We start from the raw sequence: 27817 nt of genomic DNA, 5'->3' as shown, positions 1-27817 counted from the left end.
GCGCTGTCTGCAAAGGAGAAATGTCACCACAGAGCAGGTAGTGGAGGGTGTCCAGAGCTCAGAGACCGCGGGGAGGAGGCCTCCAGGACAGGATGCCAAGACACATACTCATAAAACCTTCTGCTTGTCCGAAGACACCATCGAGAATAAAACAGAGAAGGTGCAGACTTGGAAAACTATCCACAGGACCCGTGTCCCAGAAAGGACGTGTGGAACTTAATGAAGGGAAGTGGGGAGGCAGGCAGGGGGGCCTCGTGCCCACCGCCCACTCCAGGTAGGGAAGGACCCTCAATGCCAGGAAAGGGGCACCGCTCCTGGGAGAAACCCACCACCCCTATAACCCAGCCAGTACAAAACTGCCATCCCTCGGACCTCCTGCTTTTCCCCAGCAACTGGCTTGCAAAGCAGGTGTCCCCATGCCCTCCTCCATAAAACAGTGCTCCTCTCTTTCATCTGTTGCCCTAACCCATGCTGTGGTTTTGCAGAAGCTTGCTTGTCCCAGATTGCAATTCTCTGCTATTCCCAGATGAATCTGTTTTTGCTGGTAAAATCACCAGCAGTCGTATTTTTCAGGTCAGCACTACCTGGGGCCAGAGAAGCAGGATCCGGAGTAGACACCCAACCCACCCCCTCCCCCGGGCTGGCCAGCCTGCAGGTAGCAATGGCCGCAGAGCCTGCTGACCTCCCTGCTTCCTGCGGACCCTCGGGCTTGACAGGCAGCTGTGTCTCCTGGATGTCCCGCTCCACGTGCTCTGCATTCTGAGCCCTCCAGGCTTTGTTTAGAATCTGTTTTAAGTCTTGTTTCTGGGAGTACTTGTTTGGTCTTTGGTCCCACTCCTTTTTGGAACCAAACTGTTCCTAACTGGAAATGTGCTGGCTTAGGTCAGATTTCTTTTGGAACAGACTGTTCCTGTTCAAAGTGTGCTGTTTAGGGATTTTTCTCTTTGCTCTAGAGAAAAACCTCTAAGAAATGGGATCCAAGTCATCAAAATGCTTTGAGGTTGCCCCCCTCCCCCCGCCCAGTCCTATGTATGAACATTGCAGGCACCTGCGCATTTCTAACTAAATGGACCAAATAAACCACAGGATTTTATTTTGTTGTTGTTTTTAAGATTTTAATTATTTATCTGACAGAGAGAGCACGCACAAGCTGGGGGAGGGGCAATGGGAGAAGCAGACTCCCCGCTGAGCAGGGAGCCCAACGCAGGACTCAACTCCAGGACCCTGGGATCATGATCGGAGCCAGAGGCAGACGCTTCACCGACTGAGCCACCCAGGCGCCCTAAACCGCAAGATTTTAGAACTTCAACGGCCATTACAGGGAACACGCCTCTCCCCAGGCTTCTCTCACAGCCGAATTGGACAACTGCGGCTCTGAAGTTCTCGAAACTCTGGGGTATGACTGACAGTACCTTGCAGCTTCCGAACGGGACCAGGAATCTAAAGCGGCTTGTCTGGAACATCCGGTTTGTAGACCGAGGGGTGCCTGGGAGGCTCCATCAGCGAAACTTCTGGCTCTTCACGTCAGCTCAGGTCATGACCTCAGGGCCGCAGGATGGAGCCCCATGTCAGCTCAGGTCAACCCCATTTAGCGGGAGTCTGCTTGAGAGTCTCTTTCTCCCCTTCTGTCCCTCCCCTTGCTCACTCTCTTTCTCTCTCTCAAATAAATAAATAAGTCTTAAAAAAAAAAAAGCAACAACAACAATTTGTAGACCAACACGGACAAACAATCCCAAGAAGCCCCTCCCCCACCCCTCTTTTCGGGTTCTGAGCCATGAGGGCCCATGGGCTCCAGAGGCGCCTTGTGCTGTCCCCACCTCCCCTGCACCCTCAGCGTCCCCAACGTTGCTTTTCCTCCGAGTCTCCCCGCCTCCTCCTAGAGGTACTAGGACCTGCCCGCCACGCTCAAGTCTTCTGAGGATCCAAGCAAACCCCAACTTCCTGACGCTCCCTGGACTTAGGCTGACTCTCGAGCCACACGGTTTCCCAAAGCGATGCAGGAGCCCTGCCGGCGGGCTGAGAATTCAAACAGTTACTCAAACTTACCAAGCTGGTGTCTGGGATTTAGATCAGTTAGGCCACCTGTTACTGGTGAGGCCCAAGCTGAACCCTGGATGAAACTACCCTGAGAGGGATTTAGAGAAAAGCCCCTGATTGGGGCCGGACACCAGGACACCTGCTGGCAGTCCCCACCCAGCCACGACGGGAGCCTGCCCACAAGAGCTGGAGTCAAGTTTGTACGCAAATCCCGAATCACCTGCTGGACACTATCACGAGAGACTCCAAATGGTGACCTAAGAACTTGAGTATTTTTATTTTATTTTATTTTAAGATTTTATTTATTTATTTGACAGATAAAGATCACAAGTAGGCAGAGAGGCAGGCAGAGAGAGAGAGGAGGAAGCAGGCTCCCCGCTGAGCAGAGAACCCAATGCGGGGCTCGATCCCAGGACCCTGAGATCATGACCTGAGCTGAAGGCAGAGGCTTAACCCACTGAGCCACCCAGGTGCCCCTAGCAATGGGTATTTTTAAAAAATGTGTTTTGGGGGGGTAAAATTTGTGAAATTATGATAAATTATAGCTAACATTCATGAACACTTTTTGTGATGAATACATTTTTATCTTATAATCTTATATAGTCTCACAAAAATTTTATAAATTAGTTACTAATTTTATTTACTTATCTCTTTATTCATTCATTCATTCATTTATTTATTTTAAAGATTTTATTTACTTATTTTACAGAGAGAAGGACAGCAAAAGAGGGCACAAGCAGGGGGAGTAGAAGAGGGAGAAGCAGGCTCCCGATGAACAAGGAGCCTTGGTGCGGGACGCGATCACAGGACCCTGGGATCATGACCTGAGCCAAAGGCAGACGCTTAACAACTGAGCCAACCAGGTGTCCCTCGCTACTAATCTTAATCCTAGTTTCACAAATTAGTAAGTTGAGGCATAGGAAGTTAATACACATTGTCCAAGTAAACACACCCAATAGAGTTGATGCTGTGATTAGAAGTATTTACTTATCACTGTAAAATATCTTTTATATTGTAAGTCTTTGTTTTTTTTCTTTCATGCATTATCTGTTCATGTCCTTCTTCTCTATTTTCTTTTTTGTTGTTTTTTTCTTCTATATTTTCTTTGCAATATTTGGCTTTATATTATTGATGCAAAATAACTTTTAATATTTAAAAACAATTTAGCTGTCATGTAGTTCCGCTCGTTTCCCCCAGCTTATTTGCTGTTTTTCTATCTTGTTTATGACAGATGGTAGTTTGAAAGATTATTAGTAAAATCTTTCAGTCTTCTGTTGTTTGTTTGCTTTATCGAAACAGAGTTGACACACATTACCCTAGTTTCAGGGGTATGACATAGTTCCAACAAGTTGGTTTGTTCTGTTACGCTCACTGATTTCAAATCCTCTTTAAAGAAAGTTCTGGTCTTCCTTTAGACATTGAATCCAACCGGGTAGCACTTAACTCTGTTTTCTAAAGGGCCCAACTGGGACCTTTCTCTTTTAGTTAAAAGGACCAGCGTGGAATCTGAGACTACGTCTGCCCCGGATTTAGTCAATTTGGCAAACTACCTTGCTCGAATCCTGGGAGAATCGCCTAAAACAAAGACCACGAAAATTCTCAATTTTCAACTCTGGTAAATGGAAGCCCCCAAAGCCAAAAACCTCATGGTTTTTACTATTATTGCAAAGGGCCAGGACACTGGGGAAACAACCGTTACCAGTGTAAGAGCTCCGGCAGCTTTGACCCTCTGGTCAACCTTGTCCAACGTCCTCCTAATTCCCAGGGCTGGGGCTCCAAGGAGCTCTTGGCTTTTCCCAGTCCTCCCTCTGAATCCACCCGGGGAAACCACCCTCCAGACTGGGAGTGAACGTCTGTCGGTGTTGACTCTCAGTGCTCAGCCTCACTGCCACGAAGCAGCCCGTGCCTCGGAGCATGGAAACAGCTCCCAGAGTGGGGTCTCGGGTCAACCCAAACAGGTGCCCCTCCCTGAACCCAGTGCCTTCTGTCCCAGCCCTGTGAGAGATCCACGCCCTTTTCTCCTTAGTTCTCTGCCCCTATTCACTTACTGGGCTGAGATTTCTTAGAAAAGTTTCATGCTGGAATTTCTACCTCTCCCAAAGGGGAAAGCATTCTACAATTTGACAGGAGCCATCAAAGTAGCCAAAGAAGTAAATCAAATGCCCCTTCAGCATCTCTTTTTTGCTCCATCTCTAAGCCAACTGGACCTGATTCCAAAGACATGAACCTTTTGTCCCGATTAGATCAACTGCCATCCTCCTTACAGGCAAAATCCCCAACGGATATTGGCGGAATCCACAGTGCCTACCTTGCTGGTCCCACCCGTTCTGAGCCCAGTCCGGGGAAAATTGCTCTGCTCCCAGACTCTGGACCGCCTACTGGGCCACTCTGGGTTTGGCAAGTGGATCTCCTACAGCCTCCCTATTTCAGGGACAGACAGACATTTCAGTCGTGGTCTGTTTGGGCACTGGACCGAAATGTTCCCTTGTAGACAGGCCACTGCTTCTCATGTGGCTAAAGTTCCGTGAGAAAGAGAATCCCTACCTGGGGACCCCTCTCCAGCTTCCTTGCGATCGGGGAACCCCTTTTACTGGGCAGGGGCTTCGGCAGATCTGCGCTGTCGGCGGGCATTAGGACACTTGCCCTGCGTACACCGTCCTCGGTGCTCAGAGCTCGTCACACTCACTGACGGCGACACGGGGTCTCCGCTAGGAACATCTGTGAGACCCTCCGCACACCGTGGCCAAAAGCACTGCCGTGGGTCCTTCTAAGTCTCAGATCCACGGTCTTTGGAACTCCCGGACTCACCCTCCCAGAGAGTCCCGGGACATCGGGCCCGCGTGGCCTCCTCTGACCCACAGCTCATAAAGGGGGATCCACTTCGTGCTCTCAAGGCCAAGCTGCTTGTATTTAAAAAACCACGGTCTGGCAGAGCGACTTTCCACGCTGTGCTCCCCGGGGACGTGACCTGCAACCTGGAGATTTCGTCTGTTGGAAAAGATGCTTCCAGAAGGACCCTCTTCAACCTCGCAGGAAAGTGCCGCCAAACTCCAGGGAAGAGGCTGTCGGGGTCACGTGAGACCCGCAGAGAAAGCAGCAAACCCCGACTGCCCCGCACGCCATCTGGTGAGCCCGAAGTGCGGACTCTCCAGAACAGAAGCAGGCGACACCTGACCACACGGCTTGCCCACGATGCCTGGAGCAGGCCAGTGTACCTTCTTCTCACTGTTGTTCTGCTCTCTTTTGTGGGAAGACAGTGTCCCTTTTTGTTTTATCCAAGTCCTCGTGAAAGGGGAACCTCTTCTTCTGAGTATGTCTGTTTAAAAACAGCCTCATTCTGATCCCAGGACGGGTCCACTTTCACTTGCCTTCTTCAAATGGTTAGAAAGTTCAGGATTCACAAAAAGCCTTCTTTCTTCTCAACTATTAACTGATTTCAGATTCTTACTCAAATCCATGGTCTCTGAATTGGAAAGCTTATCCATAGCAGATTTGGTTCCAAACAGCTCTTTTGAGACAACTACACTGTTTTACAACATCTTCGAAGTTGTGCTGTTTTGCAAAAAGTCCGTCAGCTGTTGGTTCACATTTATATCCGCGCGGTGTCTTCCCAAACGTATTTGCTTAATTCTTCCAACAGGCCCTTGCAGTACCGCCGGTCAGCTCTCCTGTTTGCTTCTGCCAGAAACTTCCAGAAGGTATACAGGACTCTGACTTTGCCCTCATAAGGAGACCCTTTCCCCTCTAAGGCGGAATAAATGCCAGTCAGTGTATCAGTTGGCTCTTTTCAGACCTGGGTTCCTGGTTTAGAACCCATCCACAGTCTGGAATTGTCACGTAACTTCTTTTGTTTTGTATGATTATTTTGAGTTTTGTGTTTCGTTGCCCGCCAAACCCGTATAAAAGTGATAGACAATAATGAGATGATGATCTCCCGGGCTTGCGGTCTTGACAAAGGTGGACAGTGGGAGAGAAGGGCCTGAGAGTTCTCCCTCCGGACCTTCCTTGTTACTCCAACAGGCCTTCAATCTGTACAGTTTCCCTCCAGCATGGGACATGACACCCAGGAAAGGGCCTTCCTGGCGCCAAGGGACAAAGGCCACTGAATTCAGAAAACCTCACTCTTGATCAGTGATGCTTCCAGAAAGCAAAAAACAAAAAACAACTCTTGATCTAAAGGGGGAAATGTGAAAATTAGGGAAAGGAAATTCAGTGACGCCGAGCCCAGGCGCCAGCAGGGGGAGCTCTCACAGCACACCGCCTTGTGTCCCCATGTCCCTACCAGATCTGGCCCAGGACTCTCAGCGGGAGAGAAGCCTCAACTACAGGCCCCCACAGGAGGAGATGTTCACTGCATCTCCTACAGAAAACCCACCGGCCTGCAACTCAGCTGTGGGAAACCGCCTCACTTTCTCCAACGGGCTGTGATTCAAAACCGCCCTCCCAACATCCCCCTTACTCATCAATAAATAATGACCCTCTGCTTAGTGTGTTGGGCGAGTCATTGGTTTCGCCACAGCTTGCTGGTCCCAGATTGCCATTCTCTGCCATTCTCGAATAAATCCATTTTTTTCTCTGGCAAAATAATTGTTTTAATTTTAAGGTCAACAGGTAGATATGTATAATACACACAGAATGCCTTTGGGGCACCTGGGTGGCTCACTTGGTTCAGCGTCTAACTTTGGCTCCGGTCATGATCCCAGGGTCCTGGGATCAAGCCCCACATCGGGCTCCCTGCTCCATGGAGAGCCTGCTTCCTCCTCTCTCTCTGCCTACTCATGCTCTTTGTCACTATTTCTGTCTCTCAAATAAATAAAATCTTAAAAAAAAGAGAGAGAGAGAGAAGAACACCTTAAAAAATCAAGGCTAAAAAGATAAATAACCCAATTTTATTTTTTTCCTTTTTTTTAAATAACCCAATTCTAAATGAGCCAAAGACCTCTCTCTCTAAAAAATACATAAGTACATAGATAGACAGATAGAAAGAAAGAATGAGCCAAAGACTTGTATAGACGCTTCATCAGGAAAGACCCACGAGGGGTTCATGAGCACGTCCAAGTATTCTCAGTGCCACCGATCACGAGGGGAGCAGTTGTTGAACCTCAGGGAGTCGCCTCTGCAAACCCACGGGAGGGGCGGGAAATCCGCAAAAACCCCCAATGTGGGGGGCGTGGAGCATCGGGACTCGGGCTTTGCTGCAAGAACACAGGTGGCCCCTGAACAGCGGTCTGGCAGCCTCTGACACACTGGACAGGCACTCACCAGAAATTCCACTCTGTTTGCCCAGGAGAAGTGAGAACATATGTTTACACGAGTCCTCGCACACGAGAGTGAACAGCAGCTTCATCCAACACAGCCCCAGGCGGGTGTCCTCAGGACCCACTGCACAGCCGCGTACAGCTGGGGAGTGGGGGGGACGAGCTCCTGACCCACCAACACCACCGATGAATCTCGAAAACATTTCGTGAGCCAGAGAAGCCGGATACGGAATAGGTCATTTCCTGGGATTCTAGAAGAGGCACGAGGAGTCTGGACCACTGTGGCCTCTGTAGCAGAGGGAGAGCCCTTGCCTGACAGAACATTCCAGAGGACGACACTGTTCCAAGTGTTGACCTTCGTGATGGTCCATGAATATGATTCTCAAGATGGGGGCTGACCTCTGAGGTCCATCTCGCCCTGTCCAGCCCGGACCCCGGTGCCACAGCCCAGGCCCAAGATACGGGCCTGCCGTGGTCTCACCACCACCCGAGGGGACAAGCTGAAGACGGTCAGGGCTGGCGCTGTGGGATGATGGGCCACGTGGCTGCCCGGCGGAAGGCCGGAGCTCCGGCCACGAGGCCTCCAAGACAGCCTCTGCTCCACTTTCTCAGCCGCAACTCTCCGGCAAGTCGAGACAGAGGAGCGGAGCTTAGGAACGTGGGCGCGCCTGGCCGTGGTAACCTCGGATGTCGAACTGCCAAGTGACTTTACCAGCAAAAGATGGGGTTATTGGGGAAGAAGAGAGAATTGCCTCCCAGGACAGTAAGCGGCGTCAAAACTGTAGGCAAATCTGGGGAACAAGGGAGAGGTACGCTTTTTTAAGGGGAAGAGGGGTCCATTGCCAGGGTGGCTGCCGACCCCTGAGCACAGCACCCGCAGCCCGTGGCTGCGGCAGACACGGAGCCAGACGGACCCCCCGTGTATGGCCTCACACAGGCCAGCCTGGTCCATGAGGGAGAACATGCACGGTGTGACAGTGACAGTAAGTACGGGGCCGTCTGGGGGCCAGCGAGCTCACAGGTAGAAATGCTTCTTTAAGAAGCCATAGAAGTGTGCAAAGAGCAGGAAAACACGCGTGCGCCACACTTGCGTAGCTCATGATGGGACCACAAACCAGAATTGTGTGCGTCATATGCGGCAGAACTTGCACAACGTGGAAAACATGTTCATAACATGACATGAAGCCCATATGACATTTGTAGGATGATTCTGTTGGGTAAAGAACACTTTCCGTAAAAGCAGAGAACAGGTGTGGAAGGCTGTGTCTGGGGTAGTTTCAACTACAGACGACCCGTGTCCCACTCCTGCCTCCACTGCATGGATCTGGGAACTGGCCGACAGCGGCTTCAGGGGCGGGTTGCGCCCCGAGGCCTGTGGAGGGCTCACTGAGAGCCCCGGACCCCCAACAAGAGGGCACAGGCCCCGAGGACCGCATGGTTCCAGCTGCGGGACATGCAGGGCACATGTGCCGAGCCCCAGCCAGCCCCCAGATGCAGGAGCAAGACGCACGCTCGCTCCGCGTGGGGCTCCCAGGCGGCTGTGACAGGTGACACCCCCGAGCGGGGCCCACCTCTCCTCCCGCCTCTGAATTCCTCCTACCCTCACTTTCTACCTTCTCTTTCATGTGATGTTGCTTAATTATTATTTTATTATCTGTAGACTTTATTAACTATGTATTGTTTACATTATCATGATATATTTTAGCATTTACAAACATTCCTCGTGTTTGCATGTTTTATTATCTATATAAATGTCTTAAATTATTTCGTATAAAGAACGTGTGTGTGAGACAAGCTTTTGCTAAATCTTTTTTTTTTAAGATTTTATTTATTTATTTGACAGAGAGAGATCACAAGCAGGCAGAGAGGCAGGCAGAGAGAGAAGGGGAAGCAGGCTCGCTGCTGAGCAGAGAGCCCAATGCGGGGCTCGATCCCAGGACCCTGGGATCAGGACCTGAGCCGAAGGCAGAGGCTTTTACCCACTGAGGCACCCAGGCGCCCTGCTTTTGCTAAATCTTAAAAGAACATCTTGCCTTTGCGGCCAGCCTGGCTGGTCCCAGCCTCAGACGCTGGGATCTCGTGCCGCTTTGGTATCACACGTATTTGATATCCTGTCCTTCCTCTGAAGCCGTGTTACCTCGTGTCCTTCATGAGTGACATTTACCGCCACTGACAGGCTGCCCCAGCAACGTGGCTGTTACAGAGTGCATTCGCGTGTCGCCCCTGTTAGAAGCTCATTTCCGATCGTCACGTTTAGTGATTGCGGTCAACGAATGTGTTCGTGCATCAAAAGGTTGTTTGTACCCTCGAGTTCCCAGAGATAAAGTCAGAGACATGGACAGAGGGGAGGCCATGGGCGTTCCGCGCCCTTGCAGTAGGTACGCCCTGTGTGCCTTCCAGCAGGGCTCAGCCCCTGCACGGTTCTGCCAGCTGGACTCCGTGGTGCCAGCTGGCCGCAAGCAGACAGTACGGATCGCCCACCCATCCCTCAGGAAATGAGCCCTGGTTTTATTCTGGGGGGCAGTTTGCCCCACCCACCCTGGAGCAAGCGGGAGCTGGTGAAATGGAAACAGAACGTAGATATTTGCCTGCAAATTTCCTTAAGGGGAGACAGACAACTGGAAACCAGCCCCTTTTTGCCCCCTACACCTTCCTGCACTGATGGTGGGATCTCCAGCAGCCATCTTGGGCCATGAGGCTACTCTGAGGATGGAAATTCCACATTACACAAGGCAGAGAAGAAAAGTCCCCAATGACACTGTGGAGGAGTCATCCTAGCCTTAGATTTCCTAATTCCAGGCTTGTTCCATGGGAGAGAAAAATCCTGTATTAGTTAAGTCTTTGAACTTTCTGTTAGTAGCAACTGAGCTACTCAGCTTCTTTAGAACGTTACTAGCATTGGTTTTAGCACTTTAAGTTTCTAAAATTCTTTATACGTGTCAAGTGGGACTTTGTTGCTGACTGGTGCGTTTTTCCAGAAACATTGCAGGCAGAAGGAGTAGCAGAGCAAAGCTGTACGTCTGGGAAGGATAGCCATTTTCAGGGACACAGAAGTCTCCTCCTGCAGGCCACCTGCTATCATCTTACCAGAGCCTGTCAGTGAGAGCATCAGGTGAGCTCCAAGCTCTGGGTGTTCATGCCACAGGGGACCTTTGAGACAGCGCCTTGACTGAACCACTTCCCTGTTTCCATTCTCTCCCTCCTCCCCTCCTCCTCCTCCTCTCCCCTATCCTTTCCCTCTCTCCCCTTCTCCCCTCCGTTCCCTTCTCCATCCTCCTCCCTCTCCTCCTCCCCCTCCCTCTCCTCTCGTCCTCCTCCCCTTTCCCATGCCCCTCCCTTCCCCTCTCGCTTCCCTCCCTCTCCCTCTCTGCCCCTTCTGCATCCTCCTCCCACCCCTCCTCCTCTCTCCCCCCTCCCTGCCTGCCTTCTTCCCTCTCCCCCTCTCTCTTCCTTTCCTTCCCTCTCCCTCCCCTCCCAACCCTCTCCCCCTCTTCTCTCTCTCTCCCCACTCCCTCTCTCTAACAGTTTCAGCAGGAGAGGGATCAAAGAGTCCCCTGCCCAGGCCACAGTGAGTAACTCACCATGAATATGGACAGGTTGCCCAGCTCAGAGAAGGAGCTGGGAAACTGACACCCTCCGAAGCCGAGAGCCCAGCTCCGCTGGTGCTCTGTGAAAGGCTATTTCTGTCCTCCCTGTGTTTAGGCGGAGACACAGCATCTAGTCCGATAAATGCCCCTTTGTGCTAGATGGGTTTCCATCAACTTGCGAGATGCCCTCAAGGAGAGCCCGTTGCATGTTGTCCTGGGCTCTGCTCAGCAACGGGCCTGCCAGGGCCTGGCCTGCCGCCAGCCTGGACACCACTAGAGCCAGGGACAGGACACGTGGCACTTTGGGGAGCCTCCCCAAAGACTGCAGCCTCTCTGTAGCACATAACCTCAGGCTACCCAGGCCATCAGCCCCACGGAGCGGCTAGCAGGCCACTCGCACGTCCAGGTTCTAGGACCTGCCTTGACTATGTGACTGGGGCCCCATCTGTCTGGTGGCTCAGCCCTTGAGCAGTGGTGGCCCTTGGAGGAGGCCTTGGGGTGGGCCAGCTGTCCCCATAGCCAGCCACCAGGGCACACCTGCCTCCCACCTGCTTCCTGCACAGGCTGCTTTGCCCCCAGACCTCTGTACCCCTCCTCAGGAAGGAAGGAGCCGCTGTGGAATCAAAATGGAATTTCTCAGCTCTGTAACCCTTCTGATCAGCCTCGGCTGACGACAAGGAAAGAAGCAGAGACTAGCCAACCGGATGGGCCCAAGGAAGCCTGGAAGAGGGGCTGTGAGCCCAACTTGTTCAGGCTGAGAAGCACAGGCCGGCAGAGAGCAAAGGGCGGCCTGCTCCTGCCTGGCTCCCTGCTCTGTGGTTGTTGTTAGAGAAAGGTCCTCCAGGCCCCCATTTGTTGATGACAACTGCTTTACCCTCCCGAAATGACGCACACCACACCGACAAGCCTTAACTTTCCACACAGAGGGACACTTGCCCGTGCTAAGGGGCACCTGTGTGAGGTCAAGGCAGGTGCTCAGAAGTGGGGCCCTCCCTTTCAGGGCCCCTCAGTCAGATCCATGACTTAAGTCCCCACCTTGGGGCTCACCCTGGGGCCCCCAAACCAGCTGTGCAGCCTCTCTGGGCCTGGGCAGTGGGCCAGAGAGCCGGGTCCCTCAGTGGTCATGATGCTGATCAAACCAAAGGCAGGACAAGGATAGCCGTTTGCATGGTGACCTCATCGTGTTGGGCAGGCTTGGGAGCCTTGGGGCAGGGACCGGGAACAGGAGGGATCCATGCTTCCTGGGTCCAAAGCCCCTCCCCACTGCAGCTCCTGAGGCATTTGCAGAGGTCTCCCTGAGCAGAGCAAAGCTGTGGTCTGCATGGGGTCTGAGGTGGGCCAGAGGAAGGGCCCTGAGTCAGCCGAGCACACCTGGGTGCCCCACCATGCCCTCGAGGTAGCTCCCAGCGCCCATCTGGGGGGAGGATGGTTTAGGCTCAGAAGACCTAGGTTCAAGTCTGCCCGCTGCTCAGTGTCCCCATGGTAGAATGGGTGTTGTACACCAAGGCCCCAGCCCAGGTCCCTTAACAACTCCTGCTAGTTCCATCCTTGACCTCCTGGCATCTCCACTTGGTCATAACCTGTGGGATCCTGGTCACAAGCCATGGACACCAATGGCAGGAGCATCATGGAAGTTGCCCTGAGCCTCAGTGGGCCTCAGTGTGTGTGTGTGTGTGTGTGTGTGTGTGTGTGTGTGTGTGTGTGTGTGTGTGTGGTGGGGGTAGTGGGTGTCCCTGAGAGGGACAAAGAGAGACCTGGGCATATCCAGAGTCTTCCTAGAGGAGGTGACCCCCAGACTTGGAGAATGAGATGCCTCTGGCCCTAGGCAGGGGGGAAGCAGGGAAGGGAGGCTGCGGGCTGGTTGTGCCTGGGCCTCACAAGTCCCTCAGGAGCTCTTCTCTGACTGATTTACTGAGGAGAAGCTACTGCCTGCCCAGAGGAGCTCCTCTCGGCCCGTGGTTGGGCCCTCAGCCCAGCCAGCTCCCTGGACTGGCCAGGGTCAGCAGCTGACCTTCAGGAGAGGTGGGAGGAAGCCAGATGAGACCTGACCTCCCAGCGATGTCTCTTCGCCAGACCACAGGCCACCTGCCGGGACTCCAGACAGTCATCCTCACTCCCACGGTCACCTGCGGCCCATCAGCTTGAGGGCCTGAGTCAGAGGTCAATGTCAGGGCCAGGAATTCGGAGCCCAGCAGCTCTGTCATTAGTGGTTTGCGGAGCATGGGCTGGGCCAAGCCAGCTAGGCTGAGGGGTGCCTGCAGGCTGAGAGCAGACAGGACTAGGGCACGCCCTGGGCCCAGCAGGGCAGGGTGCTGGGCTGAGGGTTTGGGGTGGGAGTGGGGGGGCTGCATCTGGGAGGGAGGAGGCTGACAGCAGGCGCATAAATAAGCAGGTGCTTTCAGGAGCTGCCCCAGGGCACGGAGTGAGGGGGGCTGAGGGCCTGCAGATGGTCTGTGATCGGGTCACAGGAAAGAGCCACCCACACGGAGGCCGGATCGGTGGGGTAACTGGGGAGCACAAAGACCGTCAAGCATAGAGTCCATGGAATAAACAGAAAGGCAGAGGGGGGGCTGAAGGGAGGGGAGGGTACAGGGATCTCAGCTGTTCCGGGCCCAGGAGCTAGGCTTTTTTAAGAAGATTTCAGAGGTGGGGCACCTGGAGGGCTCGGTCGGTGAAGCCTCTGCCTTCGGTCCTGGGGTCCTGGGATCGAGCCCCACATCGGGCTCCCTGCCTAGCAGTGAGTCTGCTTCTCCCGATCCCTCTGCCCGCTTGACTAGTGCTTTCTCTCTCTTGTTTTATCTCTCTTAAATAAATAAATATTTTAAAAAAAGAAGAGAGGGATTTAAGCTGGTCAGTGACATAATCTGATATACATTTTCAAAATAAGATTGTGGGGAAAGCGGTTCAATCTGTTATATGTTCTGCGTTTAAAGAAAAAAAACTACTTATTAATGAAAAACATAGGATCTAAATCAATTGTATCACAACCCCTCCCCCAAATTATGGGACTCTCCAAACAAGATAGTTTTTTTTTCCTTATTCACACCCAAGAAGTCTTGAGGTGGGCAGCGCAGGAAAGACCTGTACACCAAGCACTGGGGACACAGGCTCCTTCTTTAGCTCTGCTATGTGAGACTCTCAGGCCCAAGATCCCCTCATGGGCCAGTGTGGCTGCTGGAGCTCTGGCCATTACTTCTGTATTCCACTCAGCAGACAGAAGGAAGTAATAAGGAATGGCATACCCCCTCCCTTTCAGGTCCCTTCCCTGATGTCGCATGTCCCCTTCCATTGCCAGAACCTGGCCACACAGCACCCCTAGCTGCAGGAGAGCCGGGAAACGCAGCTTCTCTTCTGGAAAGCCATTTTCTGAGCTAAAAATCAGCAGTCTGTGACAGAGGGGAAGGGAAGAACCAACGGGGTTGGGGGTGACCACGGATCCTGCTACCTTTGCCCTGGCTGCCCAGGACAGGGGCTTTGCCGGATACACATGCCCAGAGACGACAAGTAAAGTCAGTCCCACCCTGCTCTCAGGAGGGGTCACGGCTTCAGGAGGAAGCCGCCTGTCACTGCTCTCTCCGCTGTACCGGACGGGTCCCTCCAGGCCAGCCAGCCTGCCACCCACTCACTCCGTTAATGGCTATGTGACATTCCCAAACGCGGACGGCCGTAACTCGGTGTCTCCCTCATGGTGGACACTCTCTTTATTTCTGGGTCCAGAGTCCTCTTACTGGGTAGCCTCGGTGGGTCACGTCTCTCTGGGGGACTGCGGGAGGCGGTGCAGACACCTGCGTGCGTGCCCATGTCACACTACCTGGCCCGTTACCATCCCTGCCGGGGCACGCCTGCGTGACCTTGGCACACACCTCTCCTGTCTTTAATGTGGGCGTGACGGCACAGAAGCTCCTTACCAGCCTGGCCTCCTTCCTCTGACCTTCTGGACATGGAGTGGCCACTCCCGCCTCCTGGCTCTGACCCCCCATCCAGGGGGAGCTGTGGTCCCTGCAAGGAACTGATGGAGACACAGAGCCTGGGTCCACCCGCTGCCGTGTCACAGTCCCACCAGGTGGGCGATGGGCCACCAGCTGCCGGGGTTTGCCTGGTGCTGTGGCTCTCCCTGGCAGTGGGCATGTGCAGGCCGGCCTGGGCCCTGGTGGCAACGGGAGCTGCCGCTGGCTGCAAAGCCCGCCTCCCGGGGCAGGACCGAGCACAGGCTCACTCAGCTGGGTCGCATGGGGCGTGCCATGCCACCTTTCCCCCACCGGCCCGTCCCTGCAGAAAATGGAAACACCACCTGCAGGGTCCATGCCTCTTAGAGACAGAGGGGCCGGAGAGCCCATGACTTCCTAAGACTCCTGTTCAGGAAACATGGCCTGTCTGCACGCACATCCTCCCGGGCCCCGGAGGGATGCACTGTGCTCTCCCCGTGGTAATGTGGGGACACAGCTATGGGAGTGGCGGGGGTTGGGGGGCAAGACCAGGGTCCCTCCTCACCAGGAAGGATGTTGTTCCTGTGGCCTGGGCTCTCCCCAGCTGGGTCATCCCTGCTGGAGCCTGCCCCAGGTGAGAGAGGGCTACAGAAGCTCCACAGTCCCCACATGCTGGACATTGGCCTTGGTGTCAAACGGGCTGGGACCCTTCATCTTCACAGCATCCCCGTTTGTCAGACAGAAGAATGTCCCCAGCCACACAGCTCCGTGGAGACGCTGTGCGCAGGTGCGTCTGAAGGTGTGGGCTGCCTGGGCGCCTCAGGGTCTGTCTGCGGGAGCCTGGCCAGCCCACCCCTGCCCGGCCCATGCCCTTGCAGGGACATGCCCCATCATCACTCCTCCATGGACCCACAGCTCCGTTCAGCATCCTGAACGCCTCTGGCTGTTCCTGCTCGTCTCTGCAGGAGGATCTGAAACCCTTTACATCTGTGCTAGGAACAGTCTGGGAAACTCACAGCGCCCAGGCCTGCAAGAATGACACAACAGAGCCTGAAAGTCCCTCCCTGGGGATTCTCAAGGGAGGCAGGCCTGGAGGGCGGGCCCCAGCTGGGGAGGGCTGGCTGTGATCCTGATCCCAGGAAGGTGAACTGGGGGGGGGGCTACAAACCAAGGTGTAAAGGTTGAATTGTGACATCAGAATCCTTCCCGACTTCCTCCTTGGGGATGGAGCAAATGGTGAACCTCAGCTCTGAGCCGCGCTGGGGCCTACAGGAGAAACCCGGTATCCCCCAGCCTGCAGCCCCCACGCGGCCCAGCAAGACCCTCTCACCTGCTGAGGGGGTGCCCTCCTCTCTCTCCTCCTATCCCCCCAGCCTCCCCTGCACCTTTGGGACCCTCTCTCCTGGCTGCCCTGTCTCTGGCCCCTATAGTAGCCAGCTCTGCCCCTTGAGTAGGAGGGGGGACTGCTTCTGTGTGAAAGGCACTAACATTTAAAAATTGGGGTTTCCAGCTGTGTGTCAGCAATCAGGTATGGGTGCTGTGCCCAGACCTGCCCTGCCCCCACGGCACTGTGGAGTCCCCGCTCATAGCCCCTGAACAGACAGAGGGAGGGACGGAGGTACTGACCACGTCTCCAAGCTTCAGTTCCTTCAGCCCCCAACTGGGCCATGGGCAGCTCCTTCAGAGACCAGCACACTCTGGGACAGCTGCCCGCACGCGGTGCCGCCACCCAGTGGGTACCCGCTCCCCACACCAGGGAGGAGAGAAAGGTCTGCAGGAGGGCCCAGACCCGGTTTAGTGGAAGATCCCTTTTCTGCCCCTGGGTGACTTGCATTTTCCATGCCTTCGGTTTCACTTATAAAACTGCTCTCCCAGCAGGGATGAGGTGCCCGGTGGGGAAGGGGCAGTCTCAGCCTGGAGTGTGGCCAGGACCCTGGACAGGAGGCAGGCCCTGGGTCCCCACCCCCACAGTGCCCACTTGCTGGCCATGCAGATCTGGGGGAGCAACCCATCTGCTGTTTGGACGGCCCACATCTGTCCCAGGGATTGTGAGCTCGTCCTCCTGGGACTCTCCCCAGCCGCACCTTGGTTTCCTCCCTCGCCAGGTGATGGGGAGCGCCCACTTCCCAAGGCTGTCAGACAGTAATGTCCCTGGCCCCAGGCAGGGCCGCCACACAAGCCGGGCTCCAGCTGCAGAGCCCTCGGTCTGGAAGAGGGCCTGGCTTACTGTAGGCATCCCTACTGTAAGGTCAGGGTGAATGAGCAAACCTCCAGCCCTACCGCCTAACTTGCTGCTGCCTGACCCAGGGTACTGCTGCTGACCTTCTGCGAGGCCAGTTTATGGGGAGGGGGAAGGTCAGCCCGCAGGGCCTAAGAACACCACTCCCCTTCAGGGGAGCTGAAACGGAGAAGTCCAGCCACCTGCCCCAGCCCACACAGCTACCATGGCTCAGGGTTATAGAGTCCCCACAACCTGGCCCTGCTAGGCCGCGAGAAGGACCATGGCATGCCCCGAGCCGCCCGTGGCCCTGCACGCTGCACACTAGCGGTGCCCTGGCGGACACATCAGTAGACACTGTGGCAGAAGTGGGAAGGGTAAAAGCCAGCTGGGCCTGGCCGGAGGTCGGGACCGGAGGACACAGCGGCGCGATCTTCGCAAACCAGCGCCGGGAGGTAACGCCCGGCCCCTCCCGCCCCAGCGGCCCTCGCCTTGCCGGGCGCCCTGGGAAACAGAGCCTAACCCAGCCGAGGGCTGCGGGAGCCGACGCGCTCTGGACGCCCGCCGCGGCCCGCCGGGGCACCGGGCGCCTCCCCGGGCGTCGGTCCTGCCTGCCTCCAGGGGGCACGGAGGCTGCGCCAACAGGGCGGGGGCCCGCACCAAACTGGCCCAACCCGAGGCAACCGCCCTCTGCCTCCCCTCCCCTCCCCGGCGTGCAAGAGGCCGGGCTCAGGGGCTGGGGGGCCCAGGGTCAGGGAGCCCCGGGTGCGAGCCAGGCCCCCGGGCTTCGCGGCGCCGGGAGAACACCCGTGCCCCGGCAGCGGCGCACTCCCCCTCCTGGCACGCCCCGAAGTTAGCGAAGTGGCCCTGGAAAGGCTGGCTCTTGGCCTCGTTTCAGGGATTGAAAGTGTTCACGACGGCGGTAGAGCCGGACGTGCCGCCGCCCGCGCGAGGCCGGGGCCTGGGCGAACCGCGTCGCCCCCGCCGTCCTCACGGGAGAGGGAGGGGTCCGGTGGGTCCCGCCGGCCCGCCCCTGCCGGGGGGCGGAGTCCGGGGCGGTGGGGCGGAGTCCGGGGGCGGGCCGGGGGCGGGGCGGGGGCGGGCCGGGGGCGGGCCGGGGGCGGGCGCTCAGCGGGTCCCCGCGGCCCAGGCGCGGGCGGCGCTCAGGCCGGGAGCGAGGTGGCTCCGGCGGCCGCACGATGGAGTCGGGCCCCGAGGAGTACGAACTCAACGGCGACCTGCGCCCCGGCTCGCCCGGCTCCCCGGACGCCTCGGTAAGCCCCGCTCCGCCCGCGCCGCTGTGCGATTTTGGCTGGCGCGCGCCCTCTCTGGGCCCCGCGCCGGCTGCTCCCCAGGCACCTGGGGGCTCCGGCCCGCGGCGCGGCTTCCGCACTGCGGGGTGCCGGGGTCCCCGTGCCTTGTGCCGTCGGTCCGAGCGGGGGCCCCGGGGCTCTGGCCACCCCGGCAGGGGCGAGGGTCCGGCCGGGAGGCGCCCACGCGGAGTCGCGCGGTGGAGGGGCCTGGGCGCCACCTTCCGCCGCCTTCCGCGCCAAGCTCTAACTTCGGCCCCCGCATCTCCTCCCGCTGCTGCGCGCCCGGGCGCGCAGGATCCCAGCCTCCGGGCCGCAGGCCAGCAGCGGGCAGACAGTTACGTCACCGCCGTGTCCACTGCGACCGCCCTATCCGCTGCGTGCCCCGGTGGGGAACCTGGGGCGGCTGTGGCCCCGGCTCGTCCCCACCGCAGGCCCCCGGGCAGTGGTCCCGACTTCCACTTGAGAGGCGGTTGCACCCCTTCTCCCTGAGGTCCTGTCCGGGGGTGTCATGCCCTTTTCCCAGGGCCTAGCATTTCCCTAGAGCCTCTGTTGGTGGTGCAGTCCTGGGCATGGCCCTCTGGTGACTTATTGACTTTGAGCATTCTTTCACTTTCTGACCCCCTGGGGATGGGGGCAGGGATGCCAGGTCTCTCAACCATGTGAACCAGACAGGGGCAGTGCTGCCCGAGTGTGAGAGGACACGTGGGGTGAGAGAGGCACAGGTGGCAGGGACAGGTCCTCCTGTGTGCAGGTGGCCACACACAGTAATCCTGTCCATCCTTGCCTGTTCTTGGCAGAAGCTTCCTGGGGCTCAGCCTCCGTGCTGACCCTTCAGTAAAGCTTGACAGCCCTCGGGTGGCACAGGACTTTTGTCCCTGGCTTCGTGGTGGGGAAACCCAGGACTGAGGAGACCCTCATGCAGCCTTGCCCTGGTGTGTAAGAACTTTGGAGCCGAGGGCTGTGTGTGCTTGGGGAGGCTGCCTCACCTCTCTGGGCCTCTAGTGCCAGTCTGAAAAGAGAAAACAAAATGCTCCTGCCTGCCTTTGGGAAAGTCGGGTAACAAATAGGGCAGGTGGGTTGGAAGGGAGGGATCCTGCTCACTTCCCAACCTGTGGCTGTGCCTTTGGCTCCAAGCCTGTTCTGTCCCCCTCGGCTTTGGCCATGCGCCTGACAGGCTCCCGTGCGTCTTGGGCCCAGGAAGGTCGGGTGGGGTCACTGTGTCGGCCTGGGACCAGCCTGGGGAGATGTGGCTCCATTTTCACATTGCCACTAAGCTGCTGTCTTAGCCTTGAGACCAGCCCAGCTGGAAAGTGCTAAACTCCATCTATGGGCGGTTGGTAGTGGAATCAGAAGGCTTCCTGCACTTGAGGACGTTGGCGCTGGGTGCTGCAGGGCCGGGGTGGGGGTGGATGCCGGTGTGGGAGAGGACATCCCAGCAGAAAGGACAGAGATGGAGAGGCCCCAGGACTGTACCACCAAACAAGCTTGTCAGGACTGGGGAGGAGGTGTGGAGGTCTGGGGCTCTGAGAGCCAGTGTGGTGGTAGGGGGTGTCTCCATTCACAGGCAGGGAAGGCTCCAGGAAGGGCGGGCAGCCTCGAGGCCACTGCTCCTGCTGTCTGGGGCCTGGACGCCCTGACACCACCCCCCAGCCTCTGCCTTGCCCTTCCCACCTTCAGGACCTGTCTTGTGTGTTTTTGAGTCAGTGACTCTGTGTCTCAGTTTCTCATCTGTGACCTAGGATGGGAGCAGTGTCTTTCCCGGAGAGCATGGTGAGGACCCCAGGGGCTAAGCTGTGTGCTGGGCACATAGTCGTCACATTTCTGTGCACCTTACAGGACCCACTCCTGGAGAGGACTTCGGGGCAGCACCTTCCCCTGTGGCAGGACCCTGTGGATGGGGGTGAGGGTCAGGGTGGGAAGAAAGTCTTGCTGGGGTGAGGGGCAAACTCCTGGGGTCTTCAGACTTATCACCCAGAGTGGGAGCACTGGATGGCAAGGTGGATGGTTAGGTTGGTCCTATATCCCCGGGACACCCCTGGAGGTGGGGGGACTGACTGGGAGGCCCAGGTCGAAGACCCCTGTCAGTCTCAGGACTCCCATTGCGGGCCACAGTGGGGCAGGTCGCTCACCTTCCAGGGTGGCCTGGCTCCAGGAAGAGCCCCACAGCAGATGAACCCCACAGGTGCCCCCCCCACACCTGCGCCTGTGCCCCCAAGACTTCTGGGAGACCAGGCTGTCCAGCTTCCCTGTGGGAGGGGCTTGTGGCTGGAGGCAGGAGGAATAGTAAACATCAGTTTTACTGTGAGGATGGCCCTTGGCTGTGTCGTGCCTGCTGTGTTTTGGCATGGAGACACCTGCCTTGGCCCTGCTGTGGACACTGGCGTCACAGCAGGGAGGGAGCCGGACAAGCTGGAATGTGGCTCCTGGGCCACATCTGGGCTGTGCAGAGCTCAGCTTCCCCAGGGGAAGTTCACTCTTTTCCTCACTTCTGCTTTCCCAGCGGATCTCGAGAGCTCTGGCAGGGTCTTGGCCAAGTTCTAAAAGGCCACCCTGACGTGGCCGCAGGGTCACTGCTGGCCAGTGCTGAGCCCACAGGAAGCAGGTCTACCCAGCCTGCGGCCCAGCTGCTGCGGGAACCCGCCCCCCCCCCAACAAGACTTCCTGCTGCGACACTGACGTGGATCCAGAGACCACTTAGGGCAGGCATGTGCCCGGTGGCCTTCATGCCAGCTCTGAGCACTTCATGTCCACTCTACTGGGTCAGGTGATGGACACCCAGGCCCTGCCAGACCCTCCTAGTTCTCAGGTTCCTCCCCAGAGGCCCACTGGTATATGCTGCGCCCCAGCGGAGGGGCCACGGTGGGCCAGGATCCGGGGTCCTGGGTCCTGCTCGGCTCACACAGCCATTTCCTCTGCTTATCCTTTCTCCTGTTTCAGAGTTTTTGTTACAGATCTGTGTGGCTGTTTGGGGAGGCCGTGTGCCCTCGCTGGCTGTGCTCCAGCAGAGAGAGGGGCCTCCGCACCTGCAGTCAGTTCCATCTGCCCATTTTGCAGATGAGGGAACCGAGGCAGAGAACGCGTGTGTGGGACTCAGGGGTGCTAGAGAGAGGTGCCTGTGGAAGCGCCACCCCAGCTCCTAGCCGGGCAGCTGATGGACGTTGTGGATCTGGTGGGGGCCTTTGTCTCTCATCCTGGAAATGCAAAGGTGCCTCTGGGCAGGAGCTCCTGTCCCACCCTCTTATGTGGGGTTTGGGGTCGGTAACAGGCAGGATTAGAGAGCAGCCATAATTGAAACCCCTGGGTCCTGCAGGGCTCAGTGGGCTCTGGCCTGGTCTCAGCTCCCAGGGAAGCAGGAGGCTGGGGTGAGCACCCCAGCTCCTTCCATCCAGGCTGGGGCTGGACTACAGCATCCGTTAAGCTGGGGCAAGAACCCAGTGCTTGCTCGGGTGCACATCTGGGCTTACATATGTCCCAACCCCTCCCCGTCCAAGCTGAGGACGCCCCGCATAGTCGCCCTGGGCTAGGTCTTGTGAAGAGCCACCCCAAGGCTTCTGTCCACACAAGGGGGTCCTCCTTGCTCTCCTCTGGCTCCTTATCCACAAGGAGGCTTCCTGGTTTTTAGGGGAACACATCCAGAGCTCACCCAGCTCCTGGGACCACTACCGAGGTTTGGGGAGGGCCCTGGGAACACATTAACCAGGGTGTTTGTTCCCTGCACTACTCAGGTCACAGGCAGAGGCCTCTGGGGGTGGTTCCCAGCGCGGCTCTGGGAAGTCGGTCAGTTTAGGTCAAAGGCTCCAGCCACCTTCCGACCTCACCCTGGTGGGCTTCCCAGGACCGGGGCTTCCCTCGGACTCAGCCATCACCCAGGCCCCAGAGTCCCCCTGTAGCTCCAAGCCCCTTCTCGGCAGCTGCGGGGCTCTGCTCTGCCCCAGGCAGCTCCCCTGAACCGCGGCTCCCCGACTCTGTGGAAAGGGAGGTTAGTGCTCCCTCTCCGTTAGTGGGGAACTCTGTGGGTACCAAAGCTTCCTAGTGTGGCCTGGGGCCGACGGACCGGGAGACAAGCCAGCCGCGGGGGAGCACGTTGTCAAGGCTGCACGGCCGGGACTGGTCTCCCACCGGTGCCCCCATCACTGCACAGGTTCAACAGGAAGCAGATGATCCTGTGGCAGGAAGTGCCCTACAGCAGGAGGGGCGTGTGTTGCCGGCCCTGGCATGTCCCCCAGGGCTGCGAGGCAGCGGCCAGGCGCACTAGAACCTCGTGGGTTGTGTGCTCCTGGCCCTGTTGCCCACACGGGAGACTGAGGCTCAGAGGGCGCTATCTGTCCTGAGGTCACACGGCTGGAGCCCGGGGGTGCCTCCGAGTACACAGCCCCCACAGGCCAGCCCTGCCCCCAACCCCCTCTGCAGGGGGCTTCTGAGCCCCGGGCCTGTGTTCCACATGCAGCCCTCAGTTGCTCTTGGCTTTGGATGGGTGCTTCCTGCTAGCCTCAGTTTACCCACAGTGAGTGTGTGTGAGGATGGGGCTGGGGGGGCGCCGCGGAGGAGGACACCCAGCTGCGCGCGGTTCACATATGTCCCATATGCGGAGGACAGCGGGGACACAGGGCACCGAGGGTCCTTCGGATTCAGACGTGCGTGTCTATGAAGGGCTCAAACGGTCTGGAGGGGCTCAAGAGGGAAGGGACTCCCTCCTCCTCCGCAGGCCAGCACCGTGAGCCTAGACGTGCGTGCGTGCGTGTACTGGGTATGTACACGTGTGCCTGTGTGTGTTTGCTCATGCGTGTGTATACATGCAGACACGGTTCTGTTTGCTCATACACTGTATTTATGTGCCCGTGCTTGTGTGGGTGTGCATGCGGGCACCTGGCTGTTTTCTCCGGGCCTGGGGACCGGAATGAGTACTGTGGTGCCTTTGAGGGAAGGCTTGGTGCTTCTGGCTTTGTGCACCTTGGGAGCACGTGCCCAGTGCAGGCCAGCACCCCGGACACCCGCCCCTCAGAGGGGCGCACACGGAACGAGGCATGGCCTGCCCCGCAGCGGTGCAGGAGCAGAGCCTGGGACAGCCTCCGGCGGTGGGGAGCACTGGCCCCAGGCACCTGCGCGGGACCCTGACGTCTCTTGATGGGAAGAGGTGAAGTTGAGACCCCAGCGGGACTTGGCTGTGGGTGGAATATTCCAGAAGCAGTACTGGGGTTTGGGTCCCAGGAGCCGGCTTTCCGTGTTGGGTCTGGAATTTTAAACCCAGTGGATTTGCTGCTTAGCCGCCGGTGCTGAGGAAAGGCAGGGCAGGTCCCACGGCTTCTGTTCTGCACGCCCATTCTCCCTTCCTCCTGGGCACGTTATTCTCAATTACATTTAAGTTTAACAAGACAGGCAGCTGGAGTGAACCCTGTCCCGCCCCCGCTTCTGGAGTTCAGGATTTTCTGGGGTGAGACTTTCAGATACAGAAAGTGGAGCTGGGGGGGCCTCTCGCCTGCCGTGTCGGCCCCTCTCAGGGCAGCCTGCCTCCCAGGCCTGCATCTTTCATGACTGTAGAAACACGAGCTCCGAGTGCCCCGGGAGGCCGCATTGCTGGGCCTGGTGGCTCCGCGGCTCCTGTGCGTGAGGAGCTGGGACCGAGGGGTGCAGGGGAGGCCTAGTGAGGGAGGAGGGCCTTCCCCTGCCTCCCCCCAGCTGGCACCCCAGGAGAGAGGGGCTTCCTGGAGGCGGTGACCTCTGGGCGGGGTGTGGAGGGCATGAGGTGTGGCCAGCGGCCCCGCTCAGAGGCCTGGCCCTGTTCCCAGGCAGAGGTGCTGGGAAGCCGGGGCAGGAAGTGCCCCGCCCCACGCCAAGTCCCAGAGGCTCTGTGGGGACAGAGCTCAGCACAAATACTGAATAAAAGGCAGGAGGAGGCGTCTGGAGCAGAGGCCCGGGAGCCGCGAGGGTGTCACGTGTGTGCCCGCTGAGGCTCCAGGTTGTTTACCTTTGCCGTGCCCAGCTTCTCCTGGGGTGAAGGCACCTCAATCAAGTGGTTTAGAATTGTTTGTAAAAATAAAAAAGCAGTAGCAAAGTTCCACTGTAGCCCTGCCTCGGTAGACGGCTGGATGAGCGCACAGGGCCCCGCACCATCCGCTCATCCCTTCCCGCCCTGGCCTGCGGCCACTAGAGGGCGGACAGGGGCACCAGGCACGCAGGGAAGGCGCCAGAGGGCCCCACCCAGGGCGGGATGGTGGCCTTCTTGTCTCAGAGCGGCATGTGTGCTGAGCCTCTCCTCCCGGACCTGACTCCCAGGGGCGTCCCACAGCCCTGTGTGGGCCTCCGATCTGCAGGCCCCACCGAGCCCCACAGCCCTGCCCGTCCCAGGCTGACTGCCCCCTCCCCGCAGCCATCCCGCTGGGGCCGGAACCGGCCCATCAACGTGAACCATTACGCCAACAAGAAGAGCGCCGCGGAGAGCATGCTGGACATCGCGCTGCTGATGGCCAACGCGTCCCAGCTGAAGGCTGTCATCGAGCAGGGTCCCAGCTTCGCCTTCTTCGTCCCCCTGGTGGTCCTCATCTCCATCTCCCTCGTGCTGCAGATTGGCGTGGGCGTGCTGCTCATCTTCCTTGGTGTGAGCCTGGGCTGGGGCCTCCATGGGGGGAGGGCCCTGGGGCAACCCTGCCCGTGATCCGGTGTTGCTGCTTGCATACTGCCTGGGACAGGGTACTCACCACCTGATAGGCCTCACTCAGCCATGCGGTCAGGATATGGCTCCCCATTGCGGCCCTCAGAGGGTCCCCCATGTCTCTGTCCTTCCACCCACCCAAGTTGAGGACATAGAAAAATGCAGCGGTCTCCAGGGAATGGATGGTGGTCCTGCCCTTGAGGTGAGGGTCAGGGCTCACCTCCACTGCTGGCTGTGTGACCTGGGGCAGGTACACAGGCCTCAGTTCCCCCATCCATAAGGTGGGCATAAGGACAGGTCCTTGGGGAGACGTGAAGATCACCAGACACCACACACGGGCTCTCAGAACGGGGCTTCCCTGCGTGAGCTCAGCACAGTGTGCCTTACAGTCCAGACCTGCCCCCAGGGCTGGTTCCTCTGCTCTGACAGCGCGCAGGGCCACTCTGAGCTCTGTGCTGGCGGAAGCCCGGCTGCAGGGCTGAGACCACAGGCCCAGCTCTCACCCTGCATGAGGCCGCAGCCCCAGGGTTGCAGGGCCGCGGTGCAGTGTCTGCTCCCTTGTGCCCGCAGTCAGGTACGACCTCAACAATCCGGCCAAGCACGCCAAGCTGGACTTCCTTAACAACCTGGCCACCGGCCTGGTTTTCATCATTGTCGTGGTCAATATCTTCATCACGGCCTTTGGTGTCCAGAAGCCTGTGATGGACGTGGCTCCCCGGCAGTAGGGTTCAGGTGAGCAGAAGGGCAGGCTCCCCACTGTCCAGCACGAGCGGACCTCTGTGCCTGGCGTCTGTCCTGTCTGGGCCTCACAGGGTGGGCACTCTTGGCCATGTAGCCCCCATGCTCATCCCCTGTCCTTGCTCAGAGAGGTGAGCACCCACCCAAGGTTGCCCTCCTCGGGAGCAGGAGCTGCAGGGAGGCGGGGAACCCCTGGCCGTCTCCAGGGCGAACGCAGAAGATCAGGCACAGCGCATGTGTCCTACACTTGGGGCTCTGGCCCGGGCTCTGCACCACAGGTGCATATGGCCTCGAGCCTGCCCCCAAGTGAGGGCGGGCGCCGCTAACAGGCAGCCCGCCCGCACCCCACGCCCCTGCACCCCAGCCGAGTGGGCGGGACACTGCCTGAACACCCGACTGCTCAACACACAGGTGATGAGGCAGGCTCCTGAGCAGGGCCAGCATGTGTCTGTTCTGCCCACACCATGGCTGTTGGCCCCATCTGGGGTCCCACTTGCTACCTGGCTGCTGGCCCTGGTTTATTGCCAGGGCTGTCCCCCGTAGAACCTTCCAGATGCCAGCCTACTCCCATGCTCGGGGCATGGCGACCCAGCTGTTTATTAATTGCCGACTGTGTGCCCCAGACGCAGTCCTGCCCCTCCCTGACCATCAGCCCGCCAGCCTCTGCTCTCCACGGCCCCCCTTTAAATCCTGACACTGACCCAAGCAGGGAAACTGAGGCTTGCCCAGGTCAGAATCGGTCCCTTCTGCCTCTGGAGTCGTAGTGGCCTCCAGGCTCGAGTCTGGTCACCAGAGTAGGGCTGGAGGCCCTCACACCTCTCCTCTCCCTTCTTAGCAGATGCCCCCGGATCGCACCCGACCACGGCTACCCAGATCCTGGAGCCGCCTCCCCTTTGAGGCCCACCTCCCTATGGGGGGCACTCCTGGCAACCGCAAGAGCCCAGGCAGGCCCCACTAGACTGTCCTGGGACTTAGCCGCCCATGGCTAGGCCACCCCAGGCCAGTGCAGGTCCTGCTCTGTCCTCAGCTGCCCGTTGCCCTGGAGCGTGGCCCAGGGGACAAGTGGGGCAGGGTGGTGGTCACCACGGACACACAGCAGCTCAAGGATGTGGGCAAGGGGTCCCAGTCGGCCTTGGACTCAGGACGTTTCCAGAGTGATGAGGAGACCCCCGCGTCTGCCAGCGCAATGAGGACTTCGAGGCCCCACGCTGGGGACCCTTGGCATCTGTGCTTCCTGACCTGGGACGCGGGACTGCTGGCCCCCACTGGCCACGGCCCCTGCACACACCTTCCACCAGCAGTGACGGGGCAGCGCCCCGCCCCCCTCAGGGGCCTGAGCCCCCACATTTCTAAACCAACAACCAATAAAGCTGATGCATCTCTTCCCCTCTTGGGCCTGGGCCCTGCATTACGTCCCCAGACCCCTGGGCCTGTGAGGGCCACCCGCTGGGCCAACGTGGGGCTGCAGTCCCAACCACGGGCGCCTGCGCAGGGACCGAGGGCTCACGCGGCGCCGGCACCTGGCCTGGCAGTATGAGTTTGAGGCAGAAGCCAGGTTCTTGACGCTCCTGGCGGGCATCTTTTGTTAATGGAGACACACAGGAGAGCCACAGAGACGGTTCATCCCGTAGGCCCAGGGTGACACCGCGCATCCTTGTTTGCTCTGTGAGGCGCAGCTGTGGCCCCCAGCCCTGGAGCTGCTTGGGACACGGGTTTTCCAGGGCGGCTGTGGCTCATGGGGACAACACACAGTGACGAATGCCAGAAAGGTCAGTGTGGGCCTCCCAGAAGTGAGGTCGCCGACATGACTGCACATGATGACCAGGTCAGAAAACCAGCCTGACTCAGCGCTCTCGTCTACACTGCAGATCTGTGCGCGCGTTGCCAGGCAGCCCGCGGACTCACATAGCAGGGTCAACCCCGCACACCCCACTCCCGGCTCTGGCTTTGGGGCTTAGGTAGGCATGTTCAGGACGACGGGCAGGGGTGCTCTGTCATGGGCATGATGAGGCCACTGGTCCCTCATCAACTTTGGTGGCTTTTGTGGTCAGAAGTCAAGGCCTGGAACCGCCACTGGAGAGGTCAAGGGAA

General features: G+C 58.3%; 1 protein-coding gene across 2 annotated transcripts; it reads left to right on the top strand.

The window, feature by feature from the left end:
• Nucleotides 1–18146: 18146 nt before the first annotated feature.
• Nucleotides 18147–27112, top strand: NINJ1 (ninjurin 1). 2 transcript variants are annotated; one of them, XM_046023572.1, is made up of 4 exons: nucleotides 18147–18300; nucleotides 24707–24932; nucleotides 25559–25720; nucleotides 26565–27112. In XM_046023572.1, exons 1-3 carry the CDS (start codon nucleotides 18226–18228, stop codon nucleotides 25711–25713), a joined length of 456 nt encoding a protein of 151 aa, XP_045879528.1. In that variant the 5' UTR covers nucleotides 18147–18225; the 3' UTR covers nucleotides 25714–25720; nucleotides 26565–27112. The 2 variants fall into 2 exon arrangements, with proteins under 2 accessions (XP_045879528.1, XP_045879530.1); XM_046023574.1 differs by having other exon boundaries at nucleotides 26562–27112.
• The last annotated feature ends 705 nt before the right edge of the window (nucleotides 27113–27817 follow it).

Source organism: Meles meles, chromosome 11 (assembly GCF_922984935.1).
Source record: "Meles meles chromosome 11, mMelMel3.1 paternal haplotype, whole genome shotgun sequence".
In the NCBI taxonomy this organism is placed as follows: domain Eukaryota; kingdom Metazoa; phylum Chordata; class Mammalia; order Carnivora; family Mustelidae; genus Meles; species Meles meles.
The sequence above is the reverse complement of the archived record's forward strand: the minus strand, read 5'-3'. Positions and strand labels throughout refer to the sequence as shown.